Source organism: Bidens hawaiensis, unplaced genomic scaffold (genome assembly GCF_021521415.1).
Source record: "Bidens hawaiensis isolate Kalapana, Puna unplaced genomic scaffold, B.hawaiensis_p1.1 tig00016838_1, whole genome shotgun sequence".
Classification (NCBI taxonomy): Eukaryota; Viridiplantae; Streptophyta; class Magnoliopsida; order Asterales; family Asteraceae; genus Bidens; species Bidens hawaiensis.
Genome location: NW_027492554.1, coordinates 185,492 through 206,874, shown reverse-complemented (window position 1 = coordinate 206,874; position 21,383 = coordinate 185,492). Strand labels below are relative to the sequence as shown.

The following is a 21,383-nucleotide window of genomic DNA, read 5'->3' as shown; positions in this document are numbered from 1 at the left end:
TTGTTATAATTGGATCATTTTATTTGAAATGGAAAAACAGAAGATTAGGCGAATCACTTCTGAAAAAAAAAAATCAATCTTAAAGTTTCCAAAATAAATCCAGATCAGTTATTAATTTCCATTTTCCAACCTAATTTCATTAATGCAGGGTTTCATCAAAGGCTTTTAGTGTCATTTCCTCGCAGCGTTATTTAATTTTTACCCCTATGGACATCAATTAATTTCTTCTTAGTTTTAGACTTTACTCAAATAAGTCACCCTCAAACTCAAAAAGTCAATAGGTAGCTTAAAGGAGGGGCTATGTCACAATTCTTTTAATTTCATGTATTTTGAAACAGGGTTTTAGACTTTACTCAAATAAGTATTTTGAGCCTCAACTCTCATGTATATGGATGATGATTGTAAAATAGAAATAATAGAGAAGATAAAGTGAAGAGTGAAGATGCATACACAACTCTTTAAATTTTTGTAACAATTCAAAGGATGTACAGTTGGTCAGTTGGCTTATTAATGACCGTATCCTTTTAATTGCTGTTCATTTTTTTAGATATTTTGTAATGGATGTAGCTCTTAATATAGCGTTTTAAGTCATGTGGCGACGTGTCATCATAAGAGCTTATTACAAAAAAAAATTGTGTAGTGGATAGAGTTTCTTCCGATCGTTACCTAATTACTATTATTTTTTATCTGTTTATTAAAAATAATGTAAATAAATTCATTAAACAAAATAAATTAAAAAAAAATACATTAAAATTAAAACAATACATTAAAATAAATAATATAAAAAACATAACTAGTACTACAAATAAATACTACTTATCAAGCTTATATTTTTTTTAATAATTTTATTCTTTTAGAGCCAGGCATATCCGGTAAGGTGGTTAAGTTAGTTTAAGTAGGTTAATATTTTAGCTAGATGAACTTAAAACATAGGTATGGCCCACTAAAACGGCAACTAGATATAAATCGGTCTAGGGCTTTTGTTGTTTAAATCAACCCAACATTCGCATGAATTAACTCATCCGCAACCGCATGGCTAGTACACTCGCATTCGCATGGTCCAACCCACTCGCATTCGCACGAGCTAGACCCATCCCACATTCGCATTCGCAAAGACGGGCTTTTTCCATCTGCATAACGGCATGTCCACGTGGATGAGTATCCGCGTTGGACCATCCACATGAGCTAAGCCCAATTTATGCTATCCATTTGAGGCCCGTTTTAAAACTCCTGGGCTTGTATTAACTCATGGGACTAAGATCCAATCGTTATTTCTAATAGTGGGGCTAAACTTATTTTAGCATTTGAAATTTGGGCATTCATGCACAAAAAGTCGACAAGGCCACCCACTTGTTTTTGCGAGTGTCAATTCCCCACCAAAATTGTTTTTTGGCGGATGCCTCATCGGCTCATCCCCATCCGCAAACCTTTATTATTACTATTACTATTAAAATCATGGCCCGCCTATATCTTATATAGGATAAGATTAAAATAAAAAGAACAACAAAAATCCACTGATGATAACTTTATTTCTTCACATTCAAGACACATGCACAAATAATGTAATGGAGGCTAGTGGTTTACTTCCCAAAATGTTTTTCTTTAATCGAGCTAAAACTAAACCAGCTCATAAGGTTTACATTCAAGACCAAGTTAATATTTTTATTAAACTTAAGGACCCACCTTTATCTGTAAAACCAACTGTCTAAATTTCAAGGCAATAGGCATCTAATGAGCCACCTTTATTTGTAAAACGTAGCTTAAAATGCCTAGGTTTGAGGTTGTTCTTAAATCGAGCTAGATCCTTGATGAACCTTCTTTGTTTAGATGTGAATCAATCCCTAATAATGAGCTTCAGATATTTACTTGCAAGATCTGAAATTCCAAAGGAAATGATGGTGTAGGTGTGTTATTGGATGTGTATGGATGAAATTGGAAGAAGTTGGGGTTTTAGAGGTTTGGGGGGGGGGGGGGGGGGGGGGGGGGGGGGGGGGGGGGGAGAGATAGGCATTTATAATTTGGTAATTGAATTGCACGAGTTAGTATTAAAAAATTGTGTCTAATTAATACTTAAATTAACCATACCATGTTTATTGGGATCTATCTAGTTCAACAGGTTTGAGTGAATCATTGAACTAGAACTTCAGAGTATGTTACGTTTTCTTTAAACTGAATTTTAAATCATAATCAAGTTCGCTTTGCTTTATTATCAAAACCATTTAATATATACAATTTGCTTTAGTATATATTTAACCTAGTTTATAAACTTATTATTTTCCACCAATTCTCTGTTTAAGCGACCTTAATTACCCATATTCGTATAGGTGATTGAAAATTCATAATTAGTTTATTTTTTATTAGATCCCGACGTTTAGATAAGGACGTGTCAGTTTCTTATCATGCCTAGTTTGAATGGGAAGCATATAATATATAAAGTACTAGTTTGAAGCCCGTGTATTACACGGGTAATTGTTGAAAATTTTAACCTTTGACCATTAAGTGAAATACAGTTAGCAGATTGATCATATATTGTTAATATAATTACAATTAAATTAAAATTACAGAAATTACATAACTAAGAAAGATTACACAAATATGTTACAAATAGGTAAAAACTTCATTTTACACTACGTTTGTGATTGTATTAGCAGGTATATATTGTTTATCAAAAAACACAAATTTTAGTTCATGTCTGCTTGTAACTCTTAATAAAATAACATGTAGGCCGGCTTATAACTCTTGATATAGCCATATATAGTTGTCCCCACGTGTGACAAAAAAGGTTCTCCAAATACATACCAACTTTAGATAAATGATAATATATATCCATGATACTAATAAAAAATATACATCTACATATACATAAAATATCATAGCTTTTAATCAATTAATATGATGTTATTTAAGAACATATGTTCATGATTATCCGAAAAAAACATGTTTATCCCAAAAACTATATACCTGAACTTTGATGATATAATCATTCTTAGAATCTTTACAATTTGAAATTGATTAATCATGATCAATTTGTTGTCATCTTTTATCCTCGTCGGAGGAGAAATTACCAAACGTCTAGCATTCCCTCACGTTTGGCGTCAATGAGGCTTTTTATTTATTTGAGAGAAAAAGGAAGACTATGCCTTCGCCATATGAATATTAAGTAATAATAGCATGGCACTTTGAATTCGATATAATTTTTTTTTGTTTTCACAACATTAGCTTATGTATCGAGAGAGTAATATGATAAAAACGTATTTCCTATTTTCTTATTTTGGAAGTCCAGTTCAGCGTCACAAACGTTTTTCACAGCAAAGGTCACTTAACAATATTTCTATTTATGTTATGGAGCGAAAAAAAAATTTCTTTTTTCCTTAGTTTATTTGATCAAATAAAAAGCAACTTTGGGATTGCTGAATTGTAACATCCTACTTTTGGTTATAATAATAAAATAAATTTCGTTTATTTTATATTGTGTCGTTATTGGTTTAGATAATAAACTATACACGGTTGGGCTTGGACTTTAGAAGATGGAATATAAAATGGAATGTGCCTTAGGTCCATGGGCTTAAGGGAGTATAAATACCCCTTAAACCCTAAACCTTTCCATTCTTATCCATCTCTACACCATAGCCTACACTATCAAAAACACACACAAGACCATCCTTAACCCGAGCCTAGATCCGAAGTTGAAAACCCGAGATTGTTGGTGCTAGATCGTCGTGAAGAACCAAAGCAACGTCAAGGCTTAACCGTGTTCGTATTTCGACTCGTTTAAGGTACGTTTATAACTAGGAATCGTTCATTTAGGTCCGGATTCATTTAGATAATCACAAATCTGTTTTAGTGTGTTGAAAACGAATCTAACCAAACAAATATCACAGAAATTGGTTAGCATCTGATAGGTTAATTGTTAACCTAAGAACCCGTAACCTATATGCCTAAATCGCACCCCTTAAACATTGATGTTTGGCCGATTTGATGGTTGGGGTTTGTAGGCGTTGTAATTCCGAATCCGTTGATACCTAAATCATGATATTTGGTTAAGAAACGAGGGTTTAATTGCAGAATCTGATGAATGTTGACTATTCTGTGTTCTTGGTAATTTTAACTTTGACCCTAAGTCAAAGTCTGGATAAGAACAGGAATGATTCGTTAAGAATGGTGCAATTCGTTGTGTCCAAGTAGCGAATCAGCTCACCCAGTTCGTTACCTCAAGTTAACGAAGTAGACTAACGAACTAGGATAGCGAACCACGTAACGAATCAGGTGACTCGTTACTCACCAGTTCGCTAAGCTCCAATAACGAATTAGACCACGAATCAAGTCATGTCCAGATGGCGAATTGGAATAACGAATCAGAGGATAAGAGGAAGAATCAAGGTAACGAATTAAGGAGGAAAACATAACGAATCAGAACAAAGGATAACAAATTAGCCAACAAATTAGGCTTAACTCGTTATAGAGAATGAGTTAGCGATTTAGAAAATAATTTAAAATCCTAGTGGAAAATAATTTAACCCCAGCCAGGGGCTCTGCCCCTTGGACCCCGCTAGGGGCTGCCGCCCCTAAAACCCTGCTGCCAGGGGCTCTGCCCCCGGACCCCCGTTCGTTGTGGGTTATATAAAGATAGAAATACGATATGAGTAACGATAGATAATTGATACGTGTAATTGTTATACAGTTAGTCGAGCACAGCTCAAGAAAGGGATTACCATAAACGGTGAACGTAACCGCATTCAGGTGAGTTTCTAGCCCCATTTCCTTGTTATGTTTCGGGGATGTGTGCATACTCGATGTGATAGTTAATACACTTAGCGTAAATGGTAAGTGTATGCCATGTATGATTTATATGTTATGAATGTATATCTTAAATATGAATGAAAGCTTGTCGGTACGTGAACGATCTTCGGATATTGCACGTGTTGACAAGGGAGGTATGTTTATGATAGATGAATGTTTATGATAGAAATATGTACAACATATGAATATGTGTGAATGATTAAAGAAAGTATGTGTGTTAAGGGCATGTATAAACAGTATGTACGGAGATGAAGAAAGAGGGATCAGACCCTGATAATATCTGAGATAGAGAAGAAATGGATCAGACCCTAATAATATCTGAGATAGAGAAGTAAAAAGGGATCATGCCCTAATAATATCTGAGATAGACAAGAAAGGGATCAGACCCTAAAATATCTGAGATAGAAAAAGGAAAGAGGGAAGACCATAATAATATCTGAGATAGGAAAAGGAAGGGATCGGACCCTAATAATATCTGAGATAGAAAAGGACAGTAATTTATATTGTACGAAAGTAATAAAGTATGAACGTATGTATGAACTTATGTAATGGAAGTAAATTAGTAAAGTAACGATTATGTGTCTTGGATGCATAATCGGAGGTAAGTGTATGTATGGTTTAATGTGTGATTAACTAGAACTCACTCAGCGTAGTTGACTTTTAGTATGCATGCAGGTTAACAAATTGAGACAGCTGGTTTGAGAGGGACACATGGCAGGATTGAAGATGCTGGCATCTGAATATTGTCATGATGTTTTGAATGATATAATTTATGCTATGTTTTAAAAGACAATTTATGGATAATTGTAATGAATGGTTGATGTTTTATATTCCGTGAAAGTTTTAATTAACTCTGATATTTAGAACTGCGTTTATGAGTAAATCCAACACCAAATGTAGGGCACCGGTAACGGGGCTTTACATGAATGACAGACAAATCACAGACAAAAAAATATAATAAATATATATTAATATTCAGTGTATGACAAATTTTTAATTGACTTCATATTTTACAATTAAAAAATGTATAATCAAGCAACATAAAAACCGAAAATTTAAATATAATAAAATGATTTGTTTATTTCATATGAATGTAATTGCTAGGAAAATGAAAAATACATGCTAACATTAAAATCATGTTAAAAAAATAGTGATTATTCCGAGTTTGAATAATATTAGAAGATTTAAAGTTGCATAAATTGAATGTAGTGATTCTTATTTATAATTGTTGAAAGTAGGGCTGTCACTTTTACCCGTAACATGAAACCCAACCCAAGAAAACCCGTACTTGAACCCAAACTAACCCGACCCGAGAAACTGGAACCCAAGAAAATACTAAACCGAACCTGAACCGAAGTAATTCGGGTTGGTTCCTGGGTCCGAATTCTAGGTTTCAGGTCAACCAGAAAACTTTTACTTTTATAATCATATGTATTTTTAGGTATTAAGGGCTAAGCCTTAACCGCTGACGTTATCAGGATTTAGTCCAAGTCGATTGTTCTTATTCTACATAGTATGAATCGAATATTTATTGTTTATTATTTTGAATATAAACCATAATAAACACTTTAATTAACAATTCAAAATTCACTAATAGTCTCTTGTCAATCCATATGAAGAATACTTATTATATGTAGTAATGGATTTAGTTGGAATAAACTTATAATTTTAATGTCATATATTGAAAAGACTTAAAAGATAATGACCATATATGAAAATTGGTAGAAAAAAAGGTGAGAAAGGCTATGGTATTGACAAGTAACAAAAATAGTAGGCTTTTATTAGAATAAATAGATAGATATATTATAATAGCATATAACATACATATTAATATTTGTCAAAACAAATCATTTATAGTGAGCATGTAGGCACGGAGGCACACACAAGTCTGAGCATAATTGCTGTTTTATATATTGAACATACCTACCAACACACATTTTTATAATGCAAACTAAAATTAAATGCTCATGTGGATGCAGCCTTAGACATGTCCTCCTCAGCAAGTCCCTTCACATAAACGGCTTCTTTGATGAGTTTTAGCGAGGTTTCAAAATCATCTAACAGTTTATGAGGATCCAGGATGGCGGTTTCATCAACCGAAAGGACTATTGTCATCTTGTTCACATAGCTTTGGAAATTAATCATCAAACTCTAGTATAATATCACATAAACAAACAATGGTAGAAGTTAGCTCTATCAATAGCCGTTGTGTTGTAACCGATAAACATAAACATAAGCATAAACATAAAACCGCATGTGTACTTACATGTGGGTGGCCATAACAACTAGGAGCCAAAAATTCCATGTCATGACCATAAAATTTGATTTCTTCTTGAGGTCCAACCAAGTTTGAGAAGCCCAAGGTTGTATGGCCGATGGCCATGTGTGACATTGTGTTTGCTGCCTATTATTAGACAAAATAATATAGTCAGTAACTTGAATCATTGCTTGTGGATTGTGCCACTAATACATGATGCACAAATGATATTATTAATATTGAGAAATCACCTTAACGCCAAACAATTTGAAAACCAAGGCTGCTACCGAAAAGGAACATAATGCCTCTAGCGAATGCTTTTTACGATTGATCGTTGCATTGGCTTCTCTAACATAGTCTAGCGGATCATCTCTTATACCAATGGTGAGCGGAAGGATCACGTAACCAATCCAATTTCCCCATTTTGCTTCTGTATTCTTCTCCATCATATCAGCTAACGCCTATAATATATATGTATATTCCACAAATTTATCAAACGTTACAAAACATTTTATTCTTTTTCTATGAAGATCATTACTTGAATGCCTGGAGATGGCCTTATGTTGACTAAAAGATTTGACCGCAATCGTATCTTCTTATTTGGAAGGTTATTTTTCTTCTCACTTGCACCTAAATCTTTTTTCCCCTCACCTAATGACAAATATTATATGAACAAAGTATTCCCATTCTAACATAAACAGAAATTTGTGAAAAGAAACTGAGAGCCCAAGCGTTTTAACGTGGTTTGATATAGGGTTAGAGCCATAACTAAATTCTTGTCTAACTCACCATATCTTCGGTTGAGGTACTGTGATAATCCAGCTTGGGTCATTCCAACTGCGACGTCGTTTATAGTCTACAAGGTTAAAAACAAAATTAAAATAAAGTGTGTTATAGGACTTGTTATGTATTTGAGCAAACCTCTTCGTAAAATATGAGAGTCCAAATCCAGGGGAGGCTTGGAGGGTGTGCAAGCCGCACCATCGGCCGGGGCACATAAGTTTCGGGGGCACAAACTTTTTTTTATACGTATTACATATATAGGTGTATTTGTTGTTAAAAATAATGTTATTTGTAATGGTTTATGAGATAATTACATTCTCAGAATTGTTTCTACTTATAATAAATCGGCCGATAAAAGTTTTATTCATGTACACTAGCGAATAAAAAATTTTCGTTAAGGCCTACGGGTCTTTTTATTTTGGCTCGGCTGAGGTATTTAAATTCTCGGAAACGACCCTGTCCAATTCCCACTATTTTTGTATTGTTTAGTTTTTACTTTATATTTTTTTAAAATTAAATTAAAAGTTAAAACATAAAAAATAGTCGGAGGCCGGGCTCTCTTCAGTTTGGAAAGATTTCAACCAGACACAGTTAGCCCGCTTGTGATTACGTGAAGTGATGATATGAATTTTATTTTTTATTTTAAATTTTAATATAATTAATGTTTTTTAATTAATAAAATACAAATACATAAATTGCAAATCATAACCCAGACATCTTATCCTTCATTGTTTTCTTGACGTACAAAAAATCCAGCGAAACTTTATTTGAAAATTTAGTGACCCGATTTGAAATAAAATTGTATGAGTGATTTAATTAAAACACTTTGAAATTTGTTTACTATTTTATGATATTTTCTTTTTATTTTAAATAGGCATCAAAGAGCATTAAAGTAGTGATAATGTGAAAATAATGAGCCTGAAGAATGAGTTGCATGTTTCCATTTTCTAAATCACTCACCATATTCATGGCATTCTTGATGAGCTTCATATCATCTAGGCTAATTGTCCGGTAAACAAATCTCTTCGGATTATGCTCAACTCCCGCCTGAGGAGTTATCGGCGTATTCGTGTCCTTAAGAAACAAGGCCGTCGCCATAATATATCCAACATCTACCAACGTATTCCAAATCAACCAGAATACCATGTAAACCGCCATGAACCACCGCTTCCACCATGGCCCTCCACCATCATTGCTTAAGGACGAAAACCATCCTGAATTCGAATCTTTTTTCCTTGGGACGGTAGGAACTGCGTCAGGATTGTTGACTTGGCGTGTGCAAGCAAGTAACAAGGACATAAGGGAGGTGCCGTCGCCGAGGGAGTGGTGAATTCTAATTATTCCAACACCCTCGGCGTCGGATGTCTTGAGGTTGAGGAGGTGGATATCCCACATGGGAATCGAAGATTCGATGGATGTTTTACTGAGATTGTATACATAATCTTCAAGGAACTTATCAGGGGAGTCTAGGGTTTGTGGGATATTAGGGATGATAATATGATTGTTTAAATTCACAGTTGTAGGAACCCATTTCATTATTCCACTATTCTTGTCTACAACCTGCAGTTATGCATGAAGGTTTAAAAATTAGCTACATATATAGTTGCTTAAAAGTAGAAGATAAATTATAAATATTAAACAGAAGGTAAACAGGCAATAAAGTTGTGTTGTTAGCTTCTTTTAGATTACAAAACCAAGTCTCTTATAAACATGTTGATTGATCTTAAGAAGTTAAAACTCACTACTAGAAAACAAGTCATTTTCTCACAAATTTCCTAGGACAAGTAGTTCCAACAGATTTCTAACAAAAAAAATAAGCTTCAACTTTGTTACAATATTATGTAATAAACATTATGTTAAGTCAAAATAGTTTTTATATGAAAGTTGTAGCAAGTTTACAACAACATGATTCTATAGCAATTTTGTAAGAAAAGTTGATGGAAAACAGTTGAAAACGATTTTCAAACATGTGTTTTTCCAACGTAACTTTTTGTTGGAAAACTGTTAAAAACTGGATTTTGCAACAAATTTCATAAGAACTCAGTTGTAGAAAAACATCTCTTTTTCTAGTAGTGACTATTAACTTACAAATTACCTGCACGCTTGAGAAGCGAGGATGTTTAAGTAAAGTTTGTGGCAGCTTCTCGTATGCAACACGAGGGTTAATAGGGTACTTGGAACCCATAATCGCTACGACATAGATGTTAAAATCTGGTTCATGGAACAGACGTGCCGCTGGGCTCAACGGTTGTTCCTCACAGGTTGCTATCATATATGCACCATCATCATCAATACCATCGTCGTTTTTATTGGTGTGCTTCTTGGTGATTTGAATAGGTTTTAGAGATGATTGTCTCCATTTTAACCCTTTTGTTAGCGACTCCATTGATCAATGTAATAGTTGAATGTTAATAATATGACTATTAGAGAGGCTGGTCTCTTGATTAATATAGGGTGAGCAAAGGTGGTGTAATTAATGAACAAAGGAAAGGATAGGTGCTCATAATGCATGGACATATAAAAGGAATAGTATTTTGTTTTATTTTTTATTATAAGTTTATGCACCAAATTATTGGGATGAAATTAATGGGTTATCTTCGCAACAACCTCGTTAATTTATTCAACATCGAGTAAGAGGTGTGTGTGGTGAACACTAGAAACACATAGGCTTTCATTTCCAACAGAGAAAAGGATATTTGATATGATGTTCAAGTGCCAAGTGCCCAAATCCACATTGCAATCCACCGACATGATGTGATTGTGTAACATCCCGAAATTTCTAAAGTAATATTTAATATATTATTTTGTCGGGTGAAATAAACGAGTTAGTGGAATGATAATAATAATAATAATAGCTAAATATGAAGACTTAGTAGGATAATTAGATGGGATTAGATATGGACCAAAAGGAAATATGGGCCTTCGGTCCATGGGCATAAGAGAGTATAAATACCCCCTTAAACCCCAATCCTTTTCATTCCATCCATTTATCCATCCTAATCTCTACACACTCAAAAACACACACAACCCGAACCAAGATCCAAAGGCGAGGACCCGAGCTTGTTGGTGCTAGATCGTCGTGACGAACCAAAGCAACAAGACCAGCTCGTGTTCGTAGTTCGACTCATTTACGGTACGTTTATATCGATAACTTGTTCGTTTAGGTTTGGATTAGTATAGAAATGATAGATCTGTGTTTGTATGGTAAAAAAACGAATCCAACAAAGCTAAACTTACTGAAAATGGTTATGATTTGATGGGTTAATCGATTGATAAAAGAACCCGTAACCTATATGCCTAAATCGCACCCTTTAAACATCGATGTTAGGTCGATTTGATGGTTGGGGTTTGTAGGCGCTGGTCAGACGATTCCGTGGATACCTAAATCGAGTTATTTGGTTAAGAAACGAAGGATTTAAGAGCGAACAGTACCTGCAGCTGGACAACTTCGCCTGCAAGCTAAGTTCGCCTGATGAACTTCGCCTGCAAAGCTAAGTTCGCCTGATGACAACTTCGCCTAAAGCTAAGTTCGCCTGATGACAACTTTGCAGCAAAGCTAAGTTCGCCTGATGACAACTTCGCCTAAAGCTAAGTTCCCCTAAGGTTTAACTTCGCCTAAAGCTAAGTTCGCCTAAGGTTTAATTTCGCCTAAAGCTAAGTTCGCCTAAGGTTTAACTTCGCCTAAAGCTAAGTTCGCCTAAGGTTTAACTTCGCCTAAAGTCAAGTTCGATTAGAAAATAGATTAAAAACGATAAGTAAAAGTAAGCTAATACTAGGCCACCAGATTAGATCAGGCGAGTATTGATACGTGTAACTTATACAGTCAGCCGAGCTCAGTTAAAGAAGGGATTTACAACTATCGGAGGAAGAAGCAGAGTTCAGGTGAGTTTCTAGCCCCATTTCCTTGTTATGTTTTCGGGGCTGTGTGCATACTCGATGTGAAGTGTGAATACACTTACCTTAAATGGTAAGTGTATGCTATAGATGTTATACGAGGTAGCTATTATATAATACTTGTTGGTGCGTGAACGATCTTCGGATATTGCACGCATCGCCAAGGATAGTGATTGCCAAGTGGTTATTAGTGTGTATGAATGCTATGATGTGACTTGCTTATTATGTAAATGATATGAAGCGTGTTGTAGACAAGTAGAGGTAGAGCGTGTTAGAAGTGGCAAGAGTGTAGTAAGAGTGTTAGTGGCATGACGATAGTACGTGGTAGGGTAAGCCTATACGTGACTACGTTATTAAAGTGGGAAAGTGGCATAACGTTATACGTTATTAAAGCGGCAAAGTGGCATAACACTATACGTTATTAAAGTGGCAAAGTGGTAAGGTGGTAGGTGTAAATAAGAGGCTAAGTGGTAAGGTAAGCAGGTTAGATAGTGGACTACGTGTCTTCGGATACGCATATGATGCATGTAGTGGTTGTATGATAAGTTGCTTGATTAACTAGAACTCACTCAGCGTAGCTGACTTTTAGTATGCACGCAGGTGATCAGACCAAAGAACTAGCATGAGGATGGCACATGGCATGGATTGAACGGCTGGCATCTTAGGATGGAAGAAAAGATGTTTTAAATATAATGATTTGTTTTATAGTATCAAAGAAGAGATTGAATGTTTTGTAACGAATGCTTCAAGTAAACGTTTCCGCGAAAGTTTTAATTAACTCTGATTGCAAGAACTGTGTTTATGAGTAAATCCGACGCTAAAGTAGGGCTACCGGTTCGGGGCCTTACAGATTGTTGTTGACTTCTTTGGATGTTTTGTAATTAGTGAGGAAGAAACCCTCAAAATAGCCATTTTGACCCAACATTTTCTGACTTCAGTTACAGTTTTAAAAAATTACCTATAATAACATTTTTATTTGTCGAATCCAACGGAACTCTCTGAGGATCAGTTGAGCCTATAACAACTCGTCATGTGTATAAGTGTTCCTTTGGATCCAACGGAAGAGTGGAAGGTCTGACAGAACGGTTAAGGCTCTGACGGAAGATTAAATTGTCGACTCTGATGGTGCAAAGTCTGTTTCCGTTGGGTCCGATGGTTTCACCTTCCCGTCGGATTTTTACACTATGAACTCTAGGGTTCGTCACTTTCTTACGCAGATTTCTCAACAACAAATGTGATTCGTGGAAAACAAATGTGTTCTCAAAAAACTAAGAGGGTGTTTGTTTTTTCATAAAAGATCTTCCTGACCTTTTTTGTCTGCGTCGTGCAGACCACGAGTAGGCGTTGAGGTTAGTCGATTGTTTGTGTTTCGTAAGAATTCAATAAAAAAGGTATGCGCACCATCTTCCTCACGCAGACATGGACCACCCACTTCTCAAATCTTCTAACATCTTTCATACCATCAGCTCTTTCATAATATATTTTTTTTTCAAAACCCTAACAATCGCATTAATTATCATCTCTTTCACACCTCTCCACTCCATTGATCTCTCTCACACCTCTCCACCGTTGGCAGCACTCCACCCCTCTCCACCTCGTCGACCGTCCACCCCGTCAACCCCTCCTACGACCCCGAACCCCCGCCACCCCCGTCGACCCTCTACAGCCCTCCACCACCAGGCATGTTTCCAATTGATTATCTTTGTACTTTTGTGCTATATGCTTGGTTTTGTAACTTTGTTAATGGGAGATTGATCTGGTTTTTTTTTATGTTGTTTGGTTTTGTTAATGATAGATAGATCTGTTTTTTATCCTGGTTTATGTTGTTGTTTGGTTTGTTAATGCTAGATTGATTGTGTTGTTCTTTGGTTTTGATAATGTTAGATTGATATGGTTTTTTAGGAATAGGCAGACATATGTTAAAAAATAACACCTAAGTGATCATACTATGGATGTGTTTGATTATGTGAAGAACTAAAAAAGGTAGAGATGGAGGTTGGCAATTGAGGTTGAGGGTTTCAGATGTAGAAGATGAGATGTTTCCTTGGAAGACACATCCTAATCTGTCATGAGATGCATCCTAATACGTCGGACAATTAAATAGCTTCGTGTTTCATCAAATCCATTAATACATTGACAACAAATAGTGATTTCTTTAACCTGTAGTTCTTTTATTTTAAATAACAGATTAAAAAGCTGGTCAAAGCTTGTAAAAAGAAATTAATCTGAGTTCAAACATTTGTGTTATGGACAAATTAAACATAGTGAATAGAAAGATCTTTCATTGTCTATGTTGCCAAGTCTAGAGCCAGAACCGATCAGCTTGATTTTTGGGATTAATTTAGCATCACAACTTTGGTTCACGTCTTCTATAGTCAACTAAGAGCATTTAAAAGTTTGAACCAAAAAATCAACAAACATGGAAATTTTGATTTGCACCAAAATACACCAAAATCTTAAAAAAATGTCAATCCGATTAAAACTAAAAACCATTTCGAAACTATAGATTCAATCACCTTCTTTCTCCTTAAAAACACCCCAAAAACATATATTATGGATACTCTGAGAAAGATAATGAAATATTGGTTTTTTAATTCTTTGCATTATGAAACTAATTTTATTTAACGAATTAATATATTATTTACAAGTTGAATAATATTGAGTAGGTTCTAGTTATTTAAGTACTTAGTTAAAAAAATGGTATGGATATAAATATATGGATATCATGAATTTAATGATGGTTAGAGTAGAGACGGAGAAAATATAATGCGTCGTTGATAAGAATAAGAGAGAGTTCGAGAATGATTGGAGAGCGAAAGATGGGCAGTACCCCACCCTTGGAACCGGTTATATATACGGGTTTAGAGTTTAGGTTTTATATATATATATATATATATATATGTATATATATATATAATCAGGATCATGAGAGATCTATTTTAAAATTGAGAACTATAAGAACCATTTTGCACCATTAAAAACCCAAAAATAAGAAAATCATTAAATAAAAAAAACACAAAAATCAAAAAAATAAAAAAAACCAAAATTCTTAGTTTATCATCCCGGTTTCATTAAAAAAAACCTCGGTTTAGCTAAATTATATACACATATGTATAATATATACATATATGTACATTTACATGTTTTTTTGTACATATTTGTATAATTTAAGATAAATGATACTTTACATATGTGTATATTACGTAACTAAAGATTATATAAAATTATACATATGTGTATAATACGACGTTATTTTTAGTTTTTTTTTTATTTTTATTTTTTTAATGAAACCGGAATGAAATATAAGAATTTTGGTTTTTTTACTTTTTTAAAATTTTTATTAATTTTTGGTTTATGATTTTTTCAATTATTTTTTTAAAGTGTTTTTAGTGGTCTAAAATGGTTCTCAAAGTTCTCAATTTGCAAAAGGTTCTCGTAGGATCCTACTCTATATATATATATATATATATAAAATATATATAAACGAAAACATAAAAATCCTACGTGTAGCGATGTGGTCGCTCCCCTTTTTTTTTGGAGTCACCAAATTTGCTTGATTTTTAAATGGAGGCTTCTCATGCATTTTGACCCAAATTCATGGGTATGGGTCTTACCAAACCCAGATATTCCTTAAACGGGTTATAACATCTCATTAAATTAAAAATTATTCTCATCAAATTATTGATGTAAAAATCCTATAAAATAGGATATACTAAAAATTAATATCTTAATTATTTTAAATATAATATTAAATTAAAAACCAATTTTATAGTAAAAAAATAAGCGGGTCTTGGATCTCATCAAACCATAAGTATATTATTAATTTTCATAAATATTATTTATAATTAAAAAAACCAATTTTATAGTAAAAAAATAAACGGGTCTTGGGTCTCATCAAAACCATGTAGCTTTTAAACCGGGTTATAATATCTCATTTATTTGTGAAACAATTTATCATCAAACTATAAGTATATTATTAACTTTCGTACAATAAAAAAAATATAAATTCAAAAAATAAATAAATATTAGAACAAACAATATAAAACAACCCTCGTAACACGGGGGATAAAAACTAGTGTATATATATACATATATGTGTGTGTGTATATAGTACGGGGGCTAAGTACCATTATACGAAAACACCTAATCTAGCAAAGAGCTAGAAATACATTACCCATAATATGTCACTCTAAGCTACATAGTTTTGATCTAGTTTGTTTATTTGTTAGTTTCCGCATATAATTGGATGAATTAGCCAATATTAATTTGTTCAACGCCGACAAGAAATTGTGTATGGTGGAAAGTGGAAACACATAGGCGTTAATTTCTAGCATAGAAAAAGAGAGGTCATAGACTCATATGGGGTGGTCAACTGTATAATGTTTAATTTATGAACTAGAACAATGATTTTTTTTCCTAAGGCAAATTATTGCACCGTTCTTGGGGGTATTATAAAATTGAAACAATACTGAAAAAATTAACAAGATTCATATGAAAGGATCGCAAGTTATAATTGTACAACCACAACAACAAGACAAAATACAAAACTACAAATTGAAACAACATTGTTCACACTATCATAAGAGACAACCTCGGCTCTATATACTTAGAAGAAACTAATATTCTTGATCTCCTCAACAATGTGATTAATGAGTTGCTTATTCCTATTGAAAATTGTTTTCTTATGGGTTTTCCAAATGCACATACAGACCGGTAGGACAACTGCATGAACTGCCACAACATATAGTAGGTCCCAAAACAACCACCGAACGGTTTTGCTCTCGATAAACGTGTCGAGACGGGGTTTATCGAGACGGGTGCGGTAAATCAAACGATCGAACAAAAATATAAAAATAATAAGTATAGTGAACGACTCCGTAATCAGTAAAAGATAATAACATTAAACTAGAACCGACCCACCCAAGGTGAGCTCCCCTTGGGTGGTGATTTACATCTTACAAAACACACACTAAAATGAAATACATAAGGCATATATATAGCCAAATACAAACATTCTAGAAGCCTAATCCCGTTGAAGCTAAACGCGCATTGCCAAAGCTCTCGTTTCGTGTCCGGTTTTCTTGTTGGCTTTAACTATTTTCTTGACCATAATATAATTAACAGTTTTCGATGTTTTGATATCACAAGCCAAGGGGGTGATTGTAAGGCCAAAAAGTGTGGTTTGCGATATCAAATTACGAAAACCGTTAATTATATTATGGTCAAGAAAATAATTAAAGTCGACGAGAAAACCGGACACGAAACGAGAGCTTTGGGGACGCGCGGTTAGCTTCAACGGGATTAGGCTTCTAGAATGTTTTTATTTGGCTATATATATGTCTTATGTATTTCATTTTAGTGTGTGTTTTATTTAGTATAAATCACCACCCAAGGGGAGCTCACCTTGGGTGGGTCGGTTCTTTGGTTTAATATGTCAGTCTTTTAACCGATTATGGAGTCGTTCACTATACTTATTATTTTATATTTTTGTTCGATCGTTTGATTTATCGCACCCGTCTCGACACGTTTATCGAGAGCAAAACCGTTCGTGGTCGTTTTGGGACCTACAATTGGTATCAGAGCTTTCGGGCTCGACTAGTTGTAGATATTGGGTCACAACCTTGGATTTTGGTCTTGTGTGTGAAAAGACGGATTTTTCGAGAAACTAATTGATTTTCGAGTTCTTGTGTTCTTGAAGTTCTTGAGATATTTAAGTTGTTCATGATTCAAGAAGTTGTTCAAAATGTGTAAAAGTTGATGTTGTTTGGTGTTTAATTCTTCAAAGTTGGTGTAGGTATTGATGTTTCTGAAAGTATTCTTGAAAAATAGTGATAAACATGCATTTGGACATGTTTGAGAATGGTGATATGAAAGTAAGTTAGTAACTTACCCTTTTGGTCTAAAATTTTCGAATACATGAAATTGGGTGGTGGAACTAGATTACTTTGATTAAACTAGCTTACAATCCTTCCTGTTCACTTACACTTACAATTGTAAGGCCAAAAAGTGTGGCTTGTGATATCAAATTACGAAAACTGTTAATTATATTATGGTCAAAAAAATAGTTAAAGCCGACAAGAAAACCGGACACGAAACGAGAGCTTTGGGGACGCGCGTTTAGCTTCAACGGGATTAGGCTTCTAGAATGTTTTTATTTGGCTATATATATGCCTTATGTATTTCATTTTAGTGTGTGTTTTGTTTAGTGTAAATCACCACCCAAGGGGAGCTCACATTGGGTGGGTCGGTTCTTTGGTTTAATATATCAGTCTTTTAACCGATTATGGAGTCGTTCACTATACTTATTATCTTTATATTTTTGTTCGATCGTTTGATTTATCGCACCCGTCTCGACACGTTTATCGAGAGCAAAACCGTTCGGTGGTCGTTTTGGGACCTACAATTGGTATCAGAGCTTTCGGGCTCGACTAGTTGTAGATATTGGGTCACAACCTTGGATTTTGGTCTTGTGTGTGAAAAGACGGATTTTTCGAGAAAATAATTGGTTTTCGAGTTCTTGTGTTCTTGAAGTTCTTGAGATATTTAAGTTGTTCATGATTCAAGAAGTTGTTCAAAATGTGTAAAAGTTGATGTTGTTTGGTGTTTAATTCTTCAAAGTTGGTGTAGGTATTGATGTTTGTGAAAGTATTCTTGAAAAGTAGTGATAAACATGCATTTGGACATGTTTGAGAATGGTGATATGAAAGTAAGTTGGTAACTTACCCTTTTGGTCTAAAATTTTCGAATACATGAAATTGGGTGGTGGAACTAGATTACTTTGATTAAACTAGCTTACAATCCTTCCTGTTCACTTACACTTACACTTACACTTACACTTACACTTACACTTACAATTTTTATTTTTTTTACATATAAACGTAACAATCTAAAATCGTAACTAAACTAATTACAAATACGAAAGACTCAATAACCAAAACCGGGCCTTACAATCTCCTTCTAAAATTTTGACATATTTGAAAAATATTTACAATTTTATATACAAAAAGATAAAATAAAAATAAAATTAAAATGAAATTCAAAAAGAAGATTTAAAAAAATAAAAAAGTTATAAAACTTAGAACAAAAGAAAAGTTAAGCTTGAAAAATTAAAAAAAAAAATAATCTTTTTTTAATGCAAATACATAAAAGAAAGATAAACAAAATAAAATTAAAATAATTTTGAGATTAAAATTTAGTAAAAATAAGATAAAAGTAAAAATAAAGTAAATTAAAACAAAGTAAACTGAAAATAAACTAATTTTAAAAACTCAAGTTTGTTCAAAGGAGATCATGCCAAGTGACTCAACGAGAAACAAAAATCGGGCACGATCAAAAGCTTTGGTAAATAGGTCGGCAAAGTTGTAATCAGTATTGACATGTTTTACTGTGACAAGCTTCCGGTCATAACAATCACGAATAAAATGAATTCGGATGTCAATTTGCTTTGTCTTAGAGTGTTGAAACGGGTTTTTCACAATACACACAGCTGCATTATTGTCACACTTAATTGGGGTGTTAAAGAAATTCAAACCGTAATCCAACAGCTGATGTTGGATCCAAATGACTTGAGAACAGCAAGCAGAGGCAGCAATGTATTCCGCTTCAGCAGTGGAGGTGGACACGGTGACTTGTTTCTTGCATTGCCAGGAAATCAATCTGTCACCCAGGAACTGACATCCACCCGATGTTGACTTTCGATCCAAATTGCATCCCGCATAATCGCTATCGGTGTAAGCGTGAAGTACCAACGGAGAGTCTCTGGGATACCAAAGACCTAAGCAAGGCTTTCCCTTGAGGTACCGGAAGATGCGCTTAACAGCAATTAAGTGGGACTCTTTTGGATTACTTTGATATCTGGCACACTGACAGACAGGGAACATGACGTCCGGTCTGCTGGCAGTGAGATACATCAAGGAGCCGATCATAGATCTATATAGATGCTGATCAACAGGAGATCCTGATGGATCTGGAGCAAGCACAGGTCGGGTAGCGATCGGAGTGAGAAAGGGAGATGAGTCTTTGAACCCAAATTTCTGGAACGATGTCCCGAACATATTTCTCTTGATGAATCAATATACCATCATCATTTTGTTCAACCTGAAGACCCAAGAAGAAACTCATTTCTCCCAACGAACTCATCTCAAACCGATTCTGCATAACCTCGGCGAACTCTCTACACAGTTTATCAGACGTAGATCCAAAGATAATGTCATCAACATAGACTTGGACGAGGATCTGATCGTCCTTTACCTTCTTGATGAAGAGTGTTTGATCGATTACACCCCTTCCGTAGCCATTCTTAAGCAAGTGGTTTGCTAATGTTGCGTACCATGCACGAGGTGCTTGGTGTAGGCCATACAGAGCTTTGTCAAGACGGTAAACATGATCAGGATCCTCAAAACCTGGTGGTTGCTTCACATATATCTCCTCTTTGACCTTTCCATACAAAAATGCAGTCTTTACATCCATCTGATAGACCTTGAAATTCATGTACGAGGCATAGGCTAGAAACAGACGAATTGCTTCCAACCTAGCCACCGGTGCATAAGTTTCATCATAATCAAGGCCTTCACGATGAGAGAAACCTTGAACTACCAATCTTGCCTTATTTCTTGTGATAACCCCTTTATCATCTTTCTTATTTCTAAACACCCAAAATAACAGAGGTAGTTTGGAATCAGACAACATTGTTCGTGCACCTTCAATCAGTGTTCGGTTTCGTCTTTCAGCAATTTTGCTGAGGAGTATAGGGTGCACTGAAGTGGCGTTATATTCCATTTGAGCTACAAAAGTCATCTATAGATCGGTTGCAAAACTCAGTTCCGTTGTCGCTTCGTATACATTTCACCTTCTTGTCTGTTTGTCTCTCCACCAAAGTGATGAACTTGATCAAAAACTGTGCGGTTTCATCCTTATGCCCCAAAAGGAAAGTCCAACTGAAACGGGAAAAGTCATCAGTAATCACAAGGCAATGGGCTTTTCGGCCGATTGCCATAGGAGTAATAGGACCAAACAAATCCATGTGTAACAGTTGAAGAATGGAATCTATGGAACTTATCGTCTTGGGTTTGTGAGGGAGCTTGTGTTGCTTGCATTTAGCACATGAAATACAATTTTCAATGCAAGATAAAGATTTAACAGGCAATCCCCTCACATGTTCCCCTTTAACCAATTTGTTTAGATTCTTAAAATTAACATGACCTAGACGACGGTGCCATAGAGATGAGTCGTTCTCTGAGGCCTTAGATAACAAACAAGAGGCAGCCTTACGTGAGTAAGAACTATTCATGTCTATTACATAAGAGTCATTGTGCCTCGGAGTACGCATCATAATCCATTCTTCTGGGACCTTAAAACCTGGTTTGAGAATCAAGCATTCATTTTTGGTGAACAGTGTGGAGTACTGTTTGTCGCAGATTTGAGAAACGCTGAGAAGATTGTGGTTCAATTGTTCCACCAAGTTGACATCTTCAAATGTCAGGACTCCATTTGACACTTTTCCTTGTTTTGAAATATTTCCACCAATATCTCCAGCAAAAGAAACGTATCCGCCATCGAACGGTTTAATGTCAAATAGCAAGGATTCGTCTTCTGTCATGTGTCGGGTACAGCCACTATCCAAATACCATATACTATTTATAGACTTTCT

The 21,383-nt window shown here is 34.7% G+C and overlaps 1 protein-coding gene across 1 annotated transcript; it reads right to left on the bottom strand.

Annotated features, from left to right (window-relative positions):
- Positions 1 to 6,608: 6,608 nt before the first annotated feature.
- On the bottom strand, positions 6,609 to 10,297 carry LOC143552315 (wax ester synthase/diacylglycerol acyltransferase 11-like). Its single transcript, XM_077042571.1, has 7 exons — positions 9,936 to 10,297; positions 8,801 to 9,400; positions 7,847 to 7,913; positions 7,596 to 7,708; positions 7,309 to 7,518; positions 7,067 to 7,204; positions 6,609 to 6,951 (listed from the first exon to the last, which is right to left on the bottom strand). The coding sequence occupies exons 1-7, from the start codon at positions 10,224 to 10,226 to the stop codon at positions 6,766 to 6,768; spliced, it is 1,605 nt and encodes a 534-aa protein (XP_076898686.1). The 5' UTR covers positions 10,227 to 10,297; the 3' UTR covers positions 6,609 to 6,765.
- Positions 10,298 to 21,383: the final 11,086 nt, after the last annotated feature.